Source organism: Bos indicus x Bos taurus, chromosome 11 (assembly GCF_003369695.1).
Source record: "Bos indicus x Bos taurus breed Angus x Brahman F1 hybrid chromosome 11, Bos_hybrid_MaternalHap_v2.0, whole genome shotgun sequence".
Taxonomy (NCBI): Eukaryota; Metazoa; Chordata; class Mammalia; order Artiodactyla; family Bovidae; genus Bos; species Bos indicus x Bos taurus.
The window spans coordinates 8,926,439-8,943,654 of NC_040086.1; the positions used below are offsets into that span (position 1 = coordinate 8,926,439).

Genomic DNA, 17,216 nt, shown 5'->3' on the forward strand with positions numbered 1-17,216 from the left:
CCACGACCCCCCCTGAGGGGGGCGGCCACGGAGCGCGCCCCGCCGAGAAGCGAGCCCCCCTCCCCGGAGCGCGGCTCCTGCGGCGGCGGCTGCTGACCAAGGCCGGCCAACAACCCCCGCGCCCTGCCCAGCGGCCTTGCAGCTGCACCCGGCGGCCGCGGCGGCGGCGGCGGCGGGGCCGGCGGGGGCCCGGGGCGGGGGCGGGGGCGGAGCGGGGGGAGGCGGCGGGAGGCGGGGGGGCGCGGCGGCGGCGGCGGTGGCGGCGGTGGGGTGGCGGGAGCGGAGCGGCATGGCCACGGCGGCTTCTAACCCCTACCTGCCGGGGAACAGCTTGCTAGCGGCCGGCTCCATCGTCCACTCGGACGCGGCGGGGGCCGGCGGGGGCGGGGGCGGCGGGGCAGGGGGCGGGGGCGGCGGGGCTGGGGGCGGCGGGGGCGGCATGCAGCCGGGCAGCGCGGCCGTGACCTCGGGCGCCTACCGAGGGGACCCGGCCTCCGTCAAGATGGTGCAGAGCGACTTCATGCAGGGGGCCATGGCCGCCAGCAACGGTGGCCATATGCTGAGCCACGCGCACCAGTGGGTCACCGCGCTGCCCCACGCCGCCGCCGCCGCCGCCGCCGCGGCCGCCGCCGCCGTGGAGGCCAGCTCGCCGTGGTCTGGCAGCGCCGTGGGCATGGCCGGCAGCCCCCAGCAGCCGCCGCCGCCGCCGCCGCAGGGCCCCGACGTGAAGGGCGGCGCGGGGCGCGAGGACCTGCACGCGGGCACCGCCCTGCACCACCGCGGGCCGCCGCACCTCGGGCCGCCGCCGCCGCCGCCGCACCAGGGCCACCCCGGGGGCTGGGGGGCCGCCGCCGCCGCCGCCGCCGCTGCCGCCGCCGCCGCCGCCGCCGCGCATCTCCCGTCCATGGCCGGCGGCCAGCAGCCGCCGCCGCAGAGTCTGCTCTACTCGCAGCCCGGGGGCTTCACGGTGAACGGCATGCTGAGCGCGCCCCCGGGCCCAGGGGGCGGCGGCGGCGCGGGCGGCGCGGGGGGCGGCGGCGCGCAGAGCCTGGTGCACCCGGGGCTGGTGCGCGGGGACACGCCCGAGTTGGCCGAGCACCATCACCACCATCACCACCACGCGCACCCGCACCCGCCGCACCCGCACCACGCGCAGGGGCCCCCCCACCACGGCGGCGGCGGCGGCGCGGGGCCCGGACTCAACAGCCACGATCCGCACTCGGACGAGGACACGCCGACGTCCGACGACCTGGAGCAGTTCGCCAAGCAGTTCAAGCAGCGGCGCATCAAGCTGGGCTTCACGCAGGCCGACGTGGGGCTGGCACTGGGCACCCTGTACGGCAACGTGTTCTCGCAGACTACCATCTGCCGCTTCGAGGCCCTGCAGCTGAGCTTCAAGAACATGTGCAAGCTCAAACCGTTGCTCAACAAGTGGCTGGAGGAGGCGGACTCGAGCACCGGCAGCCCCACGAGCATCGACAAGATCGCGGCGCAGGGCCGCAAGCGCAAGAAGCGGACCTCCATCGAGGTGAGCGTCAAGGGCGCACTGGAGAGCCACTTCCTCAAGTGCCCCAAGCCCTCTGCGCAGGAGATCACAAACCTGGCCGACAGCCTGCAGCTCGAGAAGGAGGTGGTGCGGGTGTGGTTCTGCAACCGGAGGCAGAAGGAGAAGCGCATGACGCCGCCCGGGATCCAGCAGCAGACGCCCGACGACGTGTACTCGCAGGTGGGCCCGGTGAGTGCCGACACGCCGCCGCCGCACCACGGGCTGCAGACAAGCGTGCAGTGAAGGCCCGGGCACCGCCGCTGTCACCCCGCCGCCCCCGCTGCGCCGGGCCGGGCCGCGCCGCCCTCCCCTCCGCCCAAAGACAGGTCTGCCCGCCCTCGGGGGAACGGAGAGGGGCGCACCGAGGAGACGCTGTTTGAAGTCCAAGGAAGGAGGGGCGAAGCAAGCAAACAAAGCCTACAAATGCCCAGACAGTTTTATATACACGTAGATGACAAAACCGAGAGAAAAAGGGGCGATCCTGAGGTCTCTTTCTACTGTGGTGGTGGTTCGTTTTCTTGGTTTTCTTTTAAAAGAAGGGTGGAGATGCCAAGCGCACCAAAACTGCACTCGCGAGGTTTTTCCCACCCTGAGAAATCCTACACGGCGACGGTGGATAGCACTTAGCACCTGCTTCGTCCTCTCTTCTAAAAAAAAAATTTCTTTCTTTTTTTTTTTAAAGCATCCCCTTCCCTTCCACCCCCTCTCTCCAAAGGGCCCCCTCCAGCCTGGAGAGATCCACCGTAACTTTGTTTCCTGAGAGCGACCTGAAGGCCTGCTGGGGCACCGGCTTTAATCAGGGGTGACTCTGTGCTCCCGACCCCGTGATTCTTGTCCATATTAAAGTCATCTGGGGACAAACAAATTGACTATGAAATGGGAAGGCGAAAAAAAAAAGAACACTCTGCAGAAAACAAGAAATATATATATATATATATACACACACACATGTATTCACAGCTTCTGAAATTAACAAACTGATAGTAAAGCCAAAAGAAAAACAATACCTATCGTCAAAGTAACCTTGGAAATAAAAGTATCAAGAGAGAGCAGAGGGACAGGGACGGGCGAGGGAGCAGGAGATGTCCACCGGCCAGTGAGAGAGGCCCCGGCGCATCCGGGCCCGGCCGGGCGGACTGGGCGCCAAGTGAGGCCTGGCCATCAACTCCGGCCTTATCTGCTGCCGCTCCGGTGGACGACGCCTAAAGATGCCACCGCTAATATTTTTTTTATTAATATTTTTTATTTTTTATTTCTGGACTGACTCAGATCAAGGGATTTAGAAAGACAGCACTTCTCCGGACTCCTGCCTTCATTCCGTTGCCAACTTTGATTGAATGGGTGCTGTGGATGTGCTTATATAATACTGCCCTTTCCATGCAGTGTTTTTGGTAGGTTTTAATAAACAGACTTTTCAAAAGACGGCAATATAGAATTGTTAGATCCGTTGTTGATCTAAAAATATTTGCTTTATATTTTCATTAAATGACTTCTTTTAATATTTTATTCAGAATACTTATGAACTGCTGCAAAACGGTAATTTATTTTTCCCCAGATCTTGTATTACGTGTTTTTTTCAGACGAGCACAAATCAAAATGAAATGAAAATATGGACAGTTGCTAGGTAATAAGGGTATCTTTTGATGTGATTATTTGATTGTAATTTAATTTGAGTAGTGATTCCGTAAGAGCTGATCGAGAAAATAAATTTGTTAGAATGAAATAGTCTGTGTCTGATGCATAAACACTGTGTGGGAAAGAAAGTCCTTTAGAAAATATTTTTTTACTAATGCAACTCCTTAAGGGATAGCGCTGAGGGAGCAGAGTCTGTTCCACCTAAGGCATATTTGCAAATCTAGAATAAAAGACGATGACAGAAACAGATAGTCATTGACACAGTAGTCCCTCCTTGTTAGCCTGTTAATTTCACAATATTCCCCCCCACACACTCAATTTTAGTGTTTTTTTTTTTTTTTAGGTGAGAATGTCTAAATGCTAGTCCTTTGCCCATAGATACCTGTGTCCTTTATCATCTTTAGCAGAATGTTGGACTACATCCCCAGTAAAAAATGTGCCAATTGGTTATTAGTGGTTAATACAGAGTCTGCCCCATACCACCAAAGTTTAGCCTCTCTTTTTCTACTCATTTCCTCCCCGCTCCCCCATCACCATATTACTATATCTCTTTCCTCTTTTTTCTGAAAACTAACAGTTGTGAAGAATAGCTTACAAGTCGATGAAATATTTTTGTATCACTTACTTCCCATGAATAACTGTATGTAATTAATTTTAAATTATTAAGGCGTTTGGGGAGGGTTTTGCTTTGTTTTTCTTATAATGGAAGAATATTGTTCTAACATCCTGATTATGGTCCACACTGCATTACCCTCAGTGTGAGTACCAGCTTAGACTTCAGAGTCTAGATTTCTGTGTTTTGGCCTTTCCCCAGTATGATTCTGTATTTTCTTTACTGGTGCTGGGGGTTTTCATTTCCTGATCATTCTCTAGATACATCCTGCCGAGCGGTCACATTTATCAAGTTAACATATCAATATTTACAACATGGGAAAGTGAAAGTGTAATGCCTCAGGTTGTAAGTAACAAGACGAAGAAGTCTCTGTTGAGTCCTTTTGTATCATACTTTTAAAAACAAGTATTTAGGGGTGATAAAGCAATGATTTTTATAGATTAATTTCCCCCTAATATCATTGAGCTGTCACTCACTTTTTTCCTCTTCTCTCATCTACTCCGTCTCCCTGTAACATCAATGCAGGAGTTTAAAAAAAAAAAAAAAGAAAACTGTGTGAGCAACAAGGAATAGTTATTTCTTCCAGACAGACCCTGTGTCACTTTCATAAATCAAGCCCAGCCAGATGGCCATGTATTGGGTTGCATTATTTTAAACACCAAATCGTACTAAAAATCACAATCATTTTGATTTGTGAAATCTGAAAAAGGCCATATTTATTAAACAGAGGGCAGGAAAAAAATGAAAACAAGAAACCACAATTTACTTTTCTTTGCCTTCTCGGTTCCTATTTCTCTTGCTATTGTAATCTCTGTGCCCAGATTTACAACCTAGGAGAGATGTGGTGGGGAGGGCACAAACTTCATCAATTTTTGAGGGTCTGTGTGCAGGGGCAAGCACAGAAGGCCTTATTGGAAAGCTGAGGATTGGGTGTGGTGGTTTATATTGGGTGGAGGCTGCTGGCCCATGAGGTGAAATCCTATTTTCCCTCCAGGACTGGTAGTGGTTGATCAGACAGAGAATGGGTCTATTTCAAAGGTTAGAAGGCATTTGCTTACTTGATCTGGCTGATAACAAAAGAACTAACATTGGGTTTCACACTGTTTTCTATTAAAAAGTAACCATTGCTGTTTACTTTGGAAGAAGCTCTTCTAGAGGTAGAAGAATTTAGAGAAGCTGGGAATGATAGTCCATTTTATTTCATTATTTTGTATTTTTTAAAGTGAGCTCATGCTTGCACTCCATATTTTTTTTAAAAATCAACCTTTTGAATGTATTTACAAAATGAAATTCATGGTTGGAAAACAAAAGAGGGCAGATACAACTGATCAGTTTTGTGCTAAGGCTTATATTGTTACACATGTAAATAATGAAAACATTGTTATATATCACCAGATCTTTTTAATGAATTTGGTCATTGTGTTCCTTTGTAGCGCAAGTGTCTTGTGCTTCGTCAAGTGTCCGTTTGTTTCCTCCATTTCAACCCACCCCCACCTCCCCTTCCAACCCAGAGGAGTGACAAAGTTCTGTTCCATCAATCTGGCTAATCCTGAGCTAGGCCCATTTATAGTTTGCAGTCTCCTGTGGTTTCTGATCAGTTGTCCAAGCCACAGCCATCTCATTCACCCAGCCATCTTCCCCTGCAAGTATGGGCGATAAATCATTCAAGGTGTATTTAAAATAGTCACTTTGCTGTTGTTGCTCTGCCTTTTTTTTTTTTTTTGCTTTAAGTACTTACCCAAGGACTACTTCTTTGTTCCAAAACAGAACTATTCATTATTGATCTTAGAGATTCCCTCTGCTTTCCTGTAGCTCACAGTGTTTGCTCATCACCATGCTCATAATCTGTTTTGTATGAATGGTTTTCAACATTCAGAGAATAATCGGTTCTAATATTAAATGCAGTATATGCTATTGATAGTTTTATCGATAAGTGTAATATTTTAAATAATTTTAACAATTAAATTTGTTTTTTAAATTATATATTTGTAAAGTATTTATCCTGTTGGAAGCAACAATATATTGTTGTATTTATTCGTTTATTTTTATAATAAATGATCAACCTCTTCAAGCTAAATCAAAAATGACACTTTTATATATTTATACAAAAATGCATTTTAAGAGATGGGCATATTTGCACCAATTTGTATGTAAATAGAGTGAGATCCATCAATAACTTGTAGCTTTCAGAACTAAATTGAAGGAAGAAACATTCTCTCCACATGGAGTTTAGTTTGCCCAAGTTCCAGGGTAATTAATCAAACTCTAAAATGCATGCAACAAGTATTGGCACTGGATGCAGACTTGAAATTAATTATTTAGGAGGTGGACCTGGTTTTTTTCAAGGCAGAAGGATAGAAATGAGAGAATCCAGTTCTTTCATGAATTGCACGTGGCTGCCTGGACCTACTAGAACAGATGCTATGTATCAGTGGTAAAACCTAGTACCTGGCTGTGCTCAGACGCCTGTGGTGGCGAAGGACACTGAAGGAAAGTTGAAAGTTTGGATTTCTCTGTGATCAGAAGCAAGGTGATACAGAAAAAGTAATTTTGTTCTGTGTTTTGTTTGGTAAATAGATCCTCTTAAAGTGTTTCTGAGTGCAGACTCTCTCCTAGTCCTGTTCCTGACAGCAGAAGTCTCAGTACAGGTGTGGTGATGGTGATGGCGGTTGTAATCGTCGTTGTTGTTGCTGTTATGAGAGTGATACTTGTAGAAGTGTGGGGGGCATCCCTCCAGCTGTCCAGGTTCTCTCGGTGGCTTGGTCATCTCAGTTGCTCACAGCGGCTGTTCCAAGGAGATCGAGGGGCTCAGGGTTTGCCTCCAGAACTTTCCAGACTAGGAGAGGAAGCAGTGCGGAGGCTGGAAGAGACGGTGGGGGCGGGGGCGGCGGAGATAGCGAGAGGGCTACTTGTGTAATAAGATTCTTTGATTTTGTTAGCCTGGCTCATGGCCTATTAATTAGATTACTCTCTCTTTCATTCTTGATTTCACATCCGTGTTTGTTCCTGTCTCCTAAAATGTGGGCGCGAGCGTTGCGAGCAGGAACCAGTGATGTCACTGCCGGCCGGCGGCGGCCGCCTGGCCTTCTGGAGGGCTCCGGGCCTCCAGCCCTCTTTCTGAGTCGGGGCTTCCTCGAGGAAGAGTCCTTCTGGAAGTGACCTCAGAGGGGTCTGGGAAGAGGGCAACTGGCAGCCTCGCGGCGGCCGGGTGTGCACAGGCCGCCGGCCTCGGGGAGGGGACGCGGGGAGGGGGCTGCGTGGCGGCGACCCGGCCTCTCCACCCTGGGATCTAGGACCGGCCTCAGGTGGAGGTGGGGCTCCGAGGAGCGCAGGAGGGTGATGCCCGGCACAAGGCCGCGGGCTTCAGACGCCCAGCGTCCCCAGGGAACGCAGCGCAGGGGCCCGGCGCCCTGGTGGGGCGGGGGCGCTCGTGGGGCCGGGGGTGGCCCGACCTTGCCCGGCCCGGCTCTGCCCGGCGGTCCGGCCGTAACAGCTGCGGACAGTCCCACAAGCTGTTTTCCTCGTGGCGACCATTCAGCAAAACGCACGATCCTTTCTCAAAGATTTAAATTTCGCGGATGAATTACCATACACCGGTTGCTTAGCAACTAAATTCAAGCAGGGCTAAGAATATGCAAGCTTTTTGTATTCTCATTAATAAAAATGCCACTCTGACACAGCAGCCCGACTTTGGATCACTGCAACTTCTGTAAAAGCCGTAGGAGAATACAAACCGATCCTGCCATTTAATTACAGATCAAAATGGCTTGAAACGCTATGTTTTGTTCATCTATCTTCCTAAAAGCGATGTAAAAAATAACGGCTTTTCAAGAGCAGTAGTAAATTCTTTTTTTTTTTTTTTTTTAATGGAGTTGTCTGTTGGGGTTACTGATCATTGTCATCTGAAACTTTTGGAAACAGGTCGAAATATCCCACTTCATCAACATTTCTGCTCTCTCCCTAGCCCCATCCTTTGATGCTGCGCTCCGTCCCCAGCCAGATAATAACAATTAATATCATAATTCTGGAGCAACTCGGGCCTCGGGAGCCCTTGAGACGAAGGACAGTTGGCTGAGCAATCGACAAAACCAGTAGCTGGAGAAAACCTGAGAACTTGAGGACCAAGAGAGATAGAAACTTGTGGAAGTTTCCTGGGAGGGCTGGGGGGCTTCGGAGCTCAACGTGGCTCAGGCTCCGGGGGCCTGGACACCACGTCTGGGAAAGCACAGGATGGAAAGGAAGGTCTGAATCCCTGTCCTACAAGTTTGCAGATTTTTCCTTCTGGGCCCGGCCTCTTCTGCCCAGAATTCGGTGACGGTGGAGCTGAGAGGGCTGAGCGCAGGGCCTGCTGACCGACCCTCTCCAGTCCCCGCGCCCAAGGGCCCTGGAGGAAAAGTAAAGACGCAGCTGGACCCCGGGTCTCCAAGGACTGGGCCTGCGCCAGAGACCAGGGCCTGGGGTTTCCATCGTAGGCACGGCATGTCCCTTCCCGAAAGGTGTCTCGAAAGGAGGGGATGCACAGGGTCCAGCCCCGGGCTACAGTCCGAGGAAGGAGGGGGAGCTGAGGTCAGCGGGGCGGTCCCGGGGCGCAGGATGCTCGGCGGGAGGCCGGCGCTTGGTAGAGTTTGGGCCGCCTGGCCGGGAGTGGGGAAGGCGGGCGCTCCACGAAGGCTGGGGTCAGCCGCGTCGCGGTCCCCTCCAGGGGCGGAGGGTCCCGGGCCAGGGCGGCGACCCAAAACGGGCGGTGGGCGAGCGCGATGCCGGGAAGCAGGGGATGCTGAGCGGCGGATGGGTGTCCAGGCCGCCAGCCAGGAGGATCGCGCCGCCTTCGCCTCTGAAGCTGCCGCAGGAGGCAGTGGTCGGCTCTGAAAAGATGGGGGGCGGCCGGGAAGCGGGGTGGGCAAAAGTGAAACTCCCCTTATTAATTCCAGCAGCATTCCCAGGGAGCTATCCCCCTCCCCATCGCACTTTAGCGAAAGTGAGAACTGAGAGATCACTTTTCCTTGGTCAGCCTGGACCCTGCAGGATCACAGCTGCCTCAATTTAACCCGATTTCTTTCTAATGAATATTTTTTTAAAGTGGAAATTAAACCAAAAGTTGAATATTTGCTATATTAAGTGCCCAGAGGCATCAGAGTCCTCAGGAAAACGTACATAATAAACAGGAAGCCATTTATTTACAAATATAATTGCCCTGGACAAGCCACATTCCTGGTACGTAATTCATTAATGGAATTTGTTCCTTCTCCTGCCTTTGGAAAGAGAAATTTTAGCTTTTAAAAATATCTGGGTCTGGGGGAGGGGAGGAAGAATGGTTAGTTTACCTGTTCCTAAGAAAAGAAGCAGTAGTGTCTGGGCCAATTCCTGTCTGTGGAGATGTTAAATAGTATAAAATATCATTTAAAAGACATGGAGAGGCCTTTGTGTGTATGTGTTTCTACTCTTCAGAAAATTAAGTTTGTTGGCAGTGGTTGCTGTCACCAGAGTTGCCCAGTGAAACTGTACTGGTAATTTAACCCTAGTTGGGGTGTGTGTGCACGCGTGTGCTTGTGAACAAAACTAAACTTTAAATAACTTGAGCAAAATCTGACTGTAAACCTCACTTAGTTGCCAGAGTTTTAGAAATGTCTGTGGCAATGTGCCTGCTGCCCTCGACCCTTCCTGTCCAGTCATACCTGTGGCTGGTGCTGGTTCTGTTTTCTTATCCCTGGTCTTCATTAACTGGGGATGCTTTCTCTAAGAGAGCTCCTTCCCCAGCGAACTGGGAGAGGAGCATCCTTTAGGAGAGAGGTGATACCCAAGGGGAGGAAGAACCAAGTGTGAGTCTCCGGGTGACCCAGGGAGTAGTGAGTAAAGATCAGAAGCACAGGACACACCGAGGTGGGTTTGGAGCTTCCTGAGGCCCCCAAAATGAGACGACAACAGAGGATATAAAGAACAGAACTGATTTCCACTTTTCATTGTGGCTACAAAATCAGGGGGTGAATACGGAGAGGAAGGCAAAGGCATCTTTTTAATTCAGAAACAAAAACAAAAGGACAAGGGCTGTTTTGATGAAGAGCTTCCTGGGAGACCCAATATTAGTTCTGTCCTGCAGAACTGGCTCCCTCCTGGCTGAAGGCAAGTCCATTTAGTTGACTGGAACACTGCACACTGAAATAGAAGAGATACTCGTTTCAGAGAGCTTCCCTTGCGCGAGCACTGAAATATAAGGTGCGCAAACCTGCCACCCTCAGTCCACCCAGGTTCAAGCAGGGCAACCTGGAGGTATGAAGGGGTCCTTCCACTCTGCCCCTGTGACAATCTCGGAGGGAGAGAGTCTATTCTTCACTCATGTTTCCAAGGTTGAAAACTCTCCGTCAGAGTTTAAAATGAAAAATAAATTAGGTCTAGCTAGAAAGTACAGTATCACTCAGAAACTAACAATATGAAAACAAACATCTTATTAGCTTGGGCTTGAGACTGTATAGGTTACAACAATCCGTGAACAAAACAACACCTAGAAACAATTTTTTATTAACATTTGGGGAAAAAAATCTTTCAAACTTGCTCAGGCTATCCTGCTGATTGTGTTTTATACCCCTACAAGATTTTTTCCCAACAGGGCTTTAAAATGCTTCGAACCTGACATCTTTAGCTCTTCCAGGAACTATTTTAACAAGAAAGGGAGGCTAAGCAAATAGCCTGAGGTCCAGGGAGGGGAGAGGAGGTGGTGGAGACTCTAGGCTCAAGCCTGCAGCCCACACCTAAAGAGGGAGTTTTGATTTTCAGTGGTGGGGAGTGCCTCACAGCTCAGCGCTCCCTACCTGTGTACCTGAATTCATAAGCTGTCCTCTGGTTATCAAAAAGGAAGGCCTGCAGGTCTGTAGGCGAGGTGGGTGGACATGAAGAGAGAGACCAAAGATGGATCAGTTACCTACTCTTGTTTCTAGGCCTGAACTGGGGCTTCAAGGAGGCGGGGGAAACCCCCCAGGGAACGAAGCCTCCACCTCTATTCGCATCCCCCTCCTCCCAGCCAGAAAGCCAATTGCTGGCTTACTGGAGCAAATTGGTAACCAAAGGGATCCCTGGGTACGTGTGTCACATAATGCACAGAACTTTCTGTGCGGATAGGCCCTCACCCAGGTGACTATGTGTAGGCAGAAAAAAAAGAAAAAGGAATTAAGACAGATTAAATGGAAAAACTCTGAGAGATGGGAAAAGTGTGGCCTCGTACGACGATGCGTGCAAGCCCATGTGCATGGAAACAGTCATAGCTTGCACGTCCTCTGTGCCTGTGCTGGAGCATCCTTTAAACACCCTGCCTCTAGCTGTATTCAGGCTAAAGAGAACTTGTGCCTAATCTGGGGGCTGGAGGAGAACCTTCCTACCTAGGAACACCAGGCCCTGGTGGCCCTGGAGCCCTTAGGAGCCAAGTTAGGTCCCAGCCGTGTTATCCTTACCCTGCCCTTTTCGTCAGGATCCTCAAATCCTGACTGTGGGAGAGCAGGTTACCCCCTGCCCATGGCCCTGAGGCGTGCACCCAATCACCTTGGCCTGGGGCAGGAGAGCAGCTCTCTCACCAGCAGCGGGAAGTTGCCTGCTGCCGCCCGAGGTCACATTCAGAAAGCCTGTTTTTCTGGGAGAACCTCGCCACAAAGGCGAAGGTGGTGCAAACCGTGCTCATTTGCCCCAAGCACCAAGGGGAGATGTAACCGAGGGACAAGCACTTGGCAGGAGGGGCTGTGGAGCAGGACAGTTGGTCCGGGCAGCATCCCTGCACCCAGCCCTCTCTGCAGGAGGGAACAGGGGGTGGTGGAGGGGCCCAGGAGCGGGAACTGCTGACAGGCAAGCAGGCTGCCGAAGCTGTAACAAAGGATTCGTGCCAAAGTAGCACCAGGGATCTCCAAAGGATTGCACACCTTACAGGCGTGTCCCCAGCTGCTGAGACGGGAGTCCCTTGATGGTTCCTGGGGCTCTGTGGACGTGCCGGGGCTGTACATGGCACGGGGCCCGCTGCACGGATTCTCCACCTCGGCCTCGTGCTCCTGCAGGCCGCCGCAGGCTGGTCCCCGGGCGGGTGGGCGAGCGCTGGTCTTGTTGAGCAAGCACCTGGTTGTCTGAGAAGGCGATGGGCTGTGGTGGGGCCCAGGGGTGCCTGGATGCCAGGTGGCTAGGCCCAGCACGCCTCCCTGCCTGGCCAGATGAGCACTGGAGCAGGGAGCTCTGGGGGTTGAGTGACCAGGGCCTTGCAAGGGAAGCCAGCGGGACACTGTGGAAAGGACGCCTTCAGGACACGCTCTTGGGGCAGGTTGCCTTTCCTGAGGCCTGAGCCTGGCCGTGCGGAGCCCTGGCGGTGACCCTGCACCCCAGCGCAGCCTGGGCCTCCAGCTGCTGGTGGTGGGGGTGGCAGAACACACGGGTTGCCAACGTTGTGCCCTAGCCCCAGGATCTGGAACAGTTCAAGGCAGCACTGGAAAGTGGGTGGGTGGCTGGCTGGAGAGTGGGAATACCTCAGAGTTCTGTGACTTCACCCTAACTGTCCCCACTGGCTTCCCTGGGAACTCGGTGGGGGGTGGTGGAGGGGCTGAGAATGAGACAGGCAGGAAGAGAGAAAAAGCTCAGGGTCCCAGTTCAGGACACAGAAACAGGTGGAAGAACCTGGCACGCACAGAGCTGTCCCTCCACCCGTGGGTGGATGAGCACAAAGTGGGTGATGAAGGCAGAACCTTGGGACAGAGGTGGGAGGCGATGTAATATGTGGATAAGTGGCCAGTGGCCATCTCTTTACTGGGAATGGTTGCCGACCTGAGCACCCAGTGGCCAGCACCCACCTTTCCAGGTCTCCCAGCCCCCAAGCCGCCCAGAGCAGAGGATCTGCCAAAGTTGGCTGCAGCCCTCAGGCTAGGCCTCCAGATGCCTCAAACCACCCTCACCTCCTCCCGCTGGCCTAGGCTGGGCTGGGGCTGCGACCCCACGAACGGCCCCTGCAGTGGGGCCCGCTCGGAAATTCCAGCCAGTCAGCCCAGCATGGCGAGAGGGCTGGAGGCAGTGAGTGACACTGGCTCCTACCCCTGGCTACATACAAGTGCAAATGAGATGCATTTTGGCTGATCAGTCCACTGTATTTTCTGCAACTTAATGTGTCTAGTCTTGTCAACTCCTCTAGTCGGGAAGAATAGCAGAAAATTTTACAGAGAATCTTTTCTGTGTGTGTGTGGTTTCCAGCTTCGATTCCATCCAGGGGGATGGGTGAGAGAGGAGAGGAAGGGGAGGCTTGCTGACATGAACAACATTGTATAAACCCTCCTCGAATGCAACTTTCAGCCACAAACAAGAAAGGAAAAGGAGATGGGAGTGGGTTAGAGTGGCTGACAAGAAACCTTGATGAAACTTAGGTGGGTCTGGCTGGGGAAAGTTTCCAGCACTGTTTTCAAGAACAAAATTCAATTGTACTGACTTGGGTGGAGGAGACAGAGCAAACTCCTTCCCTCTGCTAACCTCCATTTAGTGGAGGCTTATGCAGGGGGGCAGTTTTCTGACACCAAAGGAGCCTTATGTGAGTAACGTGTTTGCTATCCTCTTTCTATGTCACTTTTCAAACAATTTGTCAGTAAAGTGAAAAAACTTGCCTCCAATTCTCACCAGAATCCCCTACCACCAGGTTTCCTGGGAAAGCAAGTTCTCTCAGACCTAGATGATGCCGGCCTTCTGTGAGGTAAGGTGGGAGTGGTGGGGTGGAGGGAGGACCAAATGGCCTCTGGAATCTGCCCAGGCCACCTTTGGGGGAGCTTTCCTCCAGCATGGAGCCCTGGGACCCTGGCAGGACACAGGGCCAGCACCAGCCTCCACTCACACCCCTCTTCACAGATATTTGCTGTTTCGGACTTGTGTGCAGCCGACCCCAGCAAAGGGAACAGGAGATTTCCTGAGCCATGTTCCCCAGCCCTGGCCTGCTCGCTACCCCGCTGCCAGGCCCTGTGGTAGGCAGGGCCCACACTGCCTGGATTCTGGGAGCTGTATGCCAGCCTCTAGCCCCCTCTTCCCTGGGAGTCTCAGAGTCAGCAGGAAATAAGTTGTTGACTGTGGAGCTGTCCTGTTAAGATCTACCTCTGGGATCAGCTGCCCACTCCCAGGGGTGGTTGCAGCTCTACTTGGAACCACAGGGGCGGCTGACAGCCTGAGCTGGGCAAAAAGAGCCACCAGCGAGGCATGCCACAGGCCCATTTCATTCAGATGTGGTTTGGGGACCCATCAGTTGTCCAAGCTGACCCTGCACCATCCAGTTACCTGTGGGGGATCCTTTCTCTGCTGTATTCCTGGGCTGAGGTGTGAGATATCCTCACTGCAGGGCAATTAACTCTAACAGAATAGAATGGGGTGGAGTCACGTGCTTCACAGGGAGAGCAGGGGCAGCCAGGCACTCTCTGAAACCATCCCCACGTTTATGCTCCTTAGCCGAGGAGTTTGCTGGTCAAAAGCAGCTCAGGTTTCCGCGTGCGGCCTGGGCGTTATACCAGCCTGGTAAAGACATCAGAACCAGGTGTATGCTGCTGCTTTGGCTTTCGCCAGGAGCCAGCAAGGAGCTGGGGAGATGTCCTTAACACATTCACTGCCCCAACTCTCCCAGAGTCCCCAACAGGCAGGCTCAAAGGGCTGAACTCCTGGCAAGGAGCAGAGGGGAGGGACACTTCCAACTGCCCCCTGGCTGAGCCTGCCTGCCTCATGGTGGCTGCTCAGGGCCCCTGCCAGCTGCCCTGTCCTCTCACTATGGATTCCCAACAGCAATACATTCCCTCCCTCCCTCCATCCATGCCGCACCCTCCCATACCAGAACTAAGCATGGATTTCCATTTGGGATAAGAAGAGGGTGTCCTTAAAGAGGCAAGGAGGTTCGTGAACCATCCTCAGTCCCAGTAGCTTTTTCACCAAACAGATGAGTTTCACTCAACTTTTCTTTTGAACAGTCACTCAGGCTAAAACCATGCGAACCCATGAGCAAAAAGAAAAATTGAAACCTGGACCAAGTTCCTTATTTCTCCTTTGCCCTCTGAGTTCACCATCCCTCATTTCTTCAACTCCCAGCCATCTTGATATCCATGACCCCAGGTAAAGATTTAAAACACTTGTTTCTTAAAATCGTCCAGGGCTCTCAGCATTTACTAGAGTAACTGGAGAGAGAACGCATCCTCCCCTCCTAGCCTGCCCCCCAATTCTGCATCCTCACCAAATAAACACCACCATCAATTACACTTTGCATCACTTCATTCGGCCAGAAATGAAGACTCCGTTATCTACCAGGAGTAAACATCGGCTTTACAGAAAGAAATAAATTCGACCATGTCTACCTCCTGGAGAACTCTTTGAGAACATCATCTGTCTTCTTACCTCCTTTACTGGGGTGGCGTGCTGTAAAGATCTGAGGTAGCAGAATTTTGAAACGGCTTGATTACCTGGAGCTGGGTTTGGAGTCCTCAACTCCAGTCATTAGTATACAGTCATTAGTAGTCATAATTGGTATTTAATTGCTTGATCGGATGGGTGCTTTATTGGTGACCAGATTTAGTTTCCCCCAGAAGTAGAAGAGGTCCAGGATCAGCGAAGGAGAAGACACTTGCAGCAACTTTTTCAAGCAGAAGGAAAGTACTTGTGATATATTTGCAGACATGTGTCTCACACATTTTTTCCCTGCCTTTTGTAAACTAAGAATAAACATTACAGATCTGGGTTTTAATTTATCCAGATGAGATCATCAAGTACCTAGGAGATTTCATATATATATTTATGTGTGTGTTTTATACACACACACACACTATAGAATATACATATACACACTGTAGAATATATATATATACACAATAAAATACATATACACAGAATATATATACACACTATAGAATATATATACACACAAAAGAATACATATATATACACACACTATAGAACACACACATATACACATATATATATGTGTATTATATATGTATATATCATAAAGTACCTAGGGGGTTTCATACACTCACACTACAGAATATATAAATATACACACACACTTGAGAATTGAGGACACTTGGCTGCTAATACTAAAAGGCAGAAACAAACTCAATACCAAAGCAGAAACAACTGAACCGCCAGCAAAATCGAGGATCTAAGCAAGTTCACTTTATTCCTTCGCAGGAAGAGGGTCAGCGGCGGCGAGGCGAAGTTGCCTGGGTCTTTGCAGAGGGACCCGGCGGCGAGGCGCGCCAGACCTTCCCACCAGCGGCCGCCTGGGCGCGGTGCTTAGCGACCCCTCGTCCCTCATCACCTCCCCCTCCACCACCACCCCCAAAACGCTCTTTTGTGCGGGGGGTCTCGGTCTCCACCTGGTCCCCTTCTCAGAACCCTGCGGCCGGAGAACTTCCTCCGCCAGGCGCCGCCCCCACCTCCGTCCGCGGGCCTGCAGCCCGCTCCCCGCTTTGGACTCACCCGGCGCGGTCCTTCCATCCACTCCACACACAGACAGGAAACCGGCCTCAGCCGGGGCAACATCTGAAACCACACTTTGTCGATAGCATCAAAGACCAAAGCGCACACTTGGGACTCTGAGCTCCCGAGCCCGCTTCTAGCAGAAAACCGGGTCCCCAGGCGAGGGCGACCGGGGGCCAGATCCTCTCTCCGACCGCGCCGCCGGCTTTCTTATGGAAATGAACGCGCCGGGCCGCGCGCCCCGGCCGGGCTCGCGCCCCTGGCCCCCCGGTCCGCGTCGCGGCCGTGGGGACCCGGGCGCGGGGCTCCCCTCCGCCCGGACGGCCCTCGCGCTGCATTAAATATTCATGGAGATCGCTATTTTCTTAAAGGAGAACCCGCCGCGCGGGAAAGTTCACAGCCAAGGGCAGGCACAAAGGAGGTCTCGGTGCTGCGCGTTCCGACTCCGAGAAATGCACCCCTCTCCACGGCGGGGCTCGCTCAGGAGACACGAGGAGGGGCCTAGGGGACAGGAGAGCGCGAGCGAGTCACTTTTCTTGGAGGGGGTGGTAGGAGAGCTGAACTTGGCGGAAAGAAAGCTTGCTCCGTAATCCCCCCTACAGTTACTTAGACATTGACCGAAACATCTCACGCGCCAGTCCCCGGGGCTTGCTTGCTTGCTTTCTTTCTTTTTTTTTTTTTTAAGGAGGCTGTTGGAGTTTCCTCCCCGGGATCCACCGGCACCGGGGGCAGTAAGAAAGTTTGCCCGGCGCTGTTGGAGATGCGCACGCACGAAGTTTATTAAACCTCTTCTCGAACCACAATTTCAGTGGACGTTATTAAACCTCTTCTCGAACCACAATTTCAGCGGACGGTTCCAACAACAACCAACCCCGCACCTGCCTGCTTGCTGCCCCGCGAAGCAGAGGCCGGACTCACGGAGAGCCGGCCGGCCTGTCCAGGAGCAGCGGGCTGGGGCGATTTGGGGGCTAGTGT

At 52.3% G+C, this 17,216-nt stretch overlaps 1 protein-coding gene across 1 annotated transcript; it reads left to right on the forward strand.

Moving 5' to 3' along the window:
• Positions 1 to 241: 241 nt before the first annotated feature.
• On the forward strand, positions 242 to 5,777 carry POU3F3 (POU class 3 homeobox 3). Its single transcript, XM_027554781.1, has one exon. The coding sequence runs from the start codon at positions 290 to 292 to the stop codon at positions 1,787 to 1,789; it is 1,500 nt and encodes a 499-aa protein (XP_027410582.1). The 5' UTR covers positions 242 to 289; the 3' UTR covers positions 1,790 to 5,777.
• The last annotated feature ends 11,439 nt before the right edge of the window (positions 5,778 to 17,216 follow it).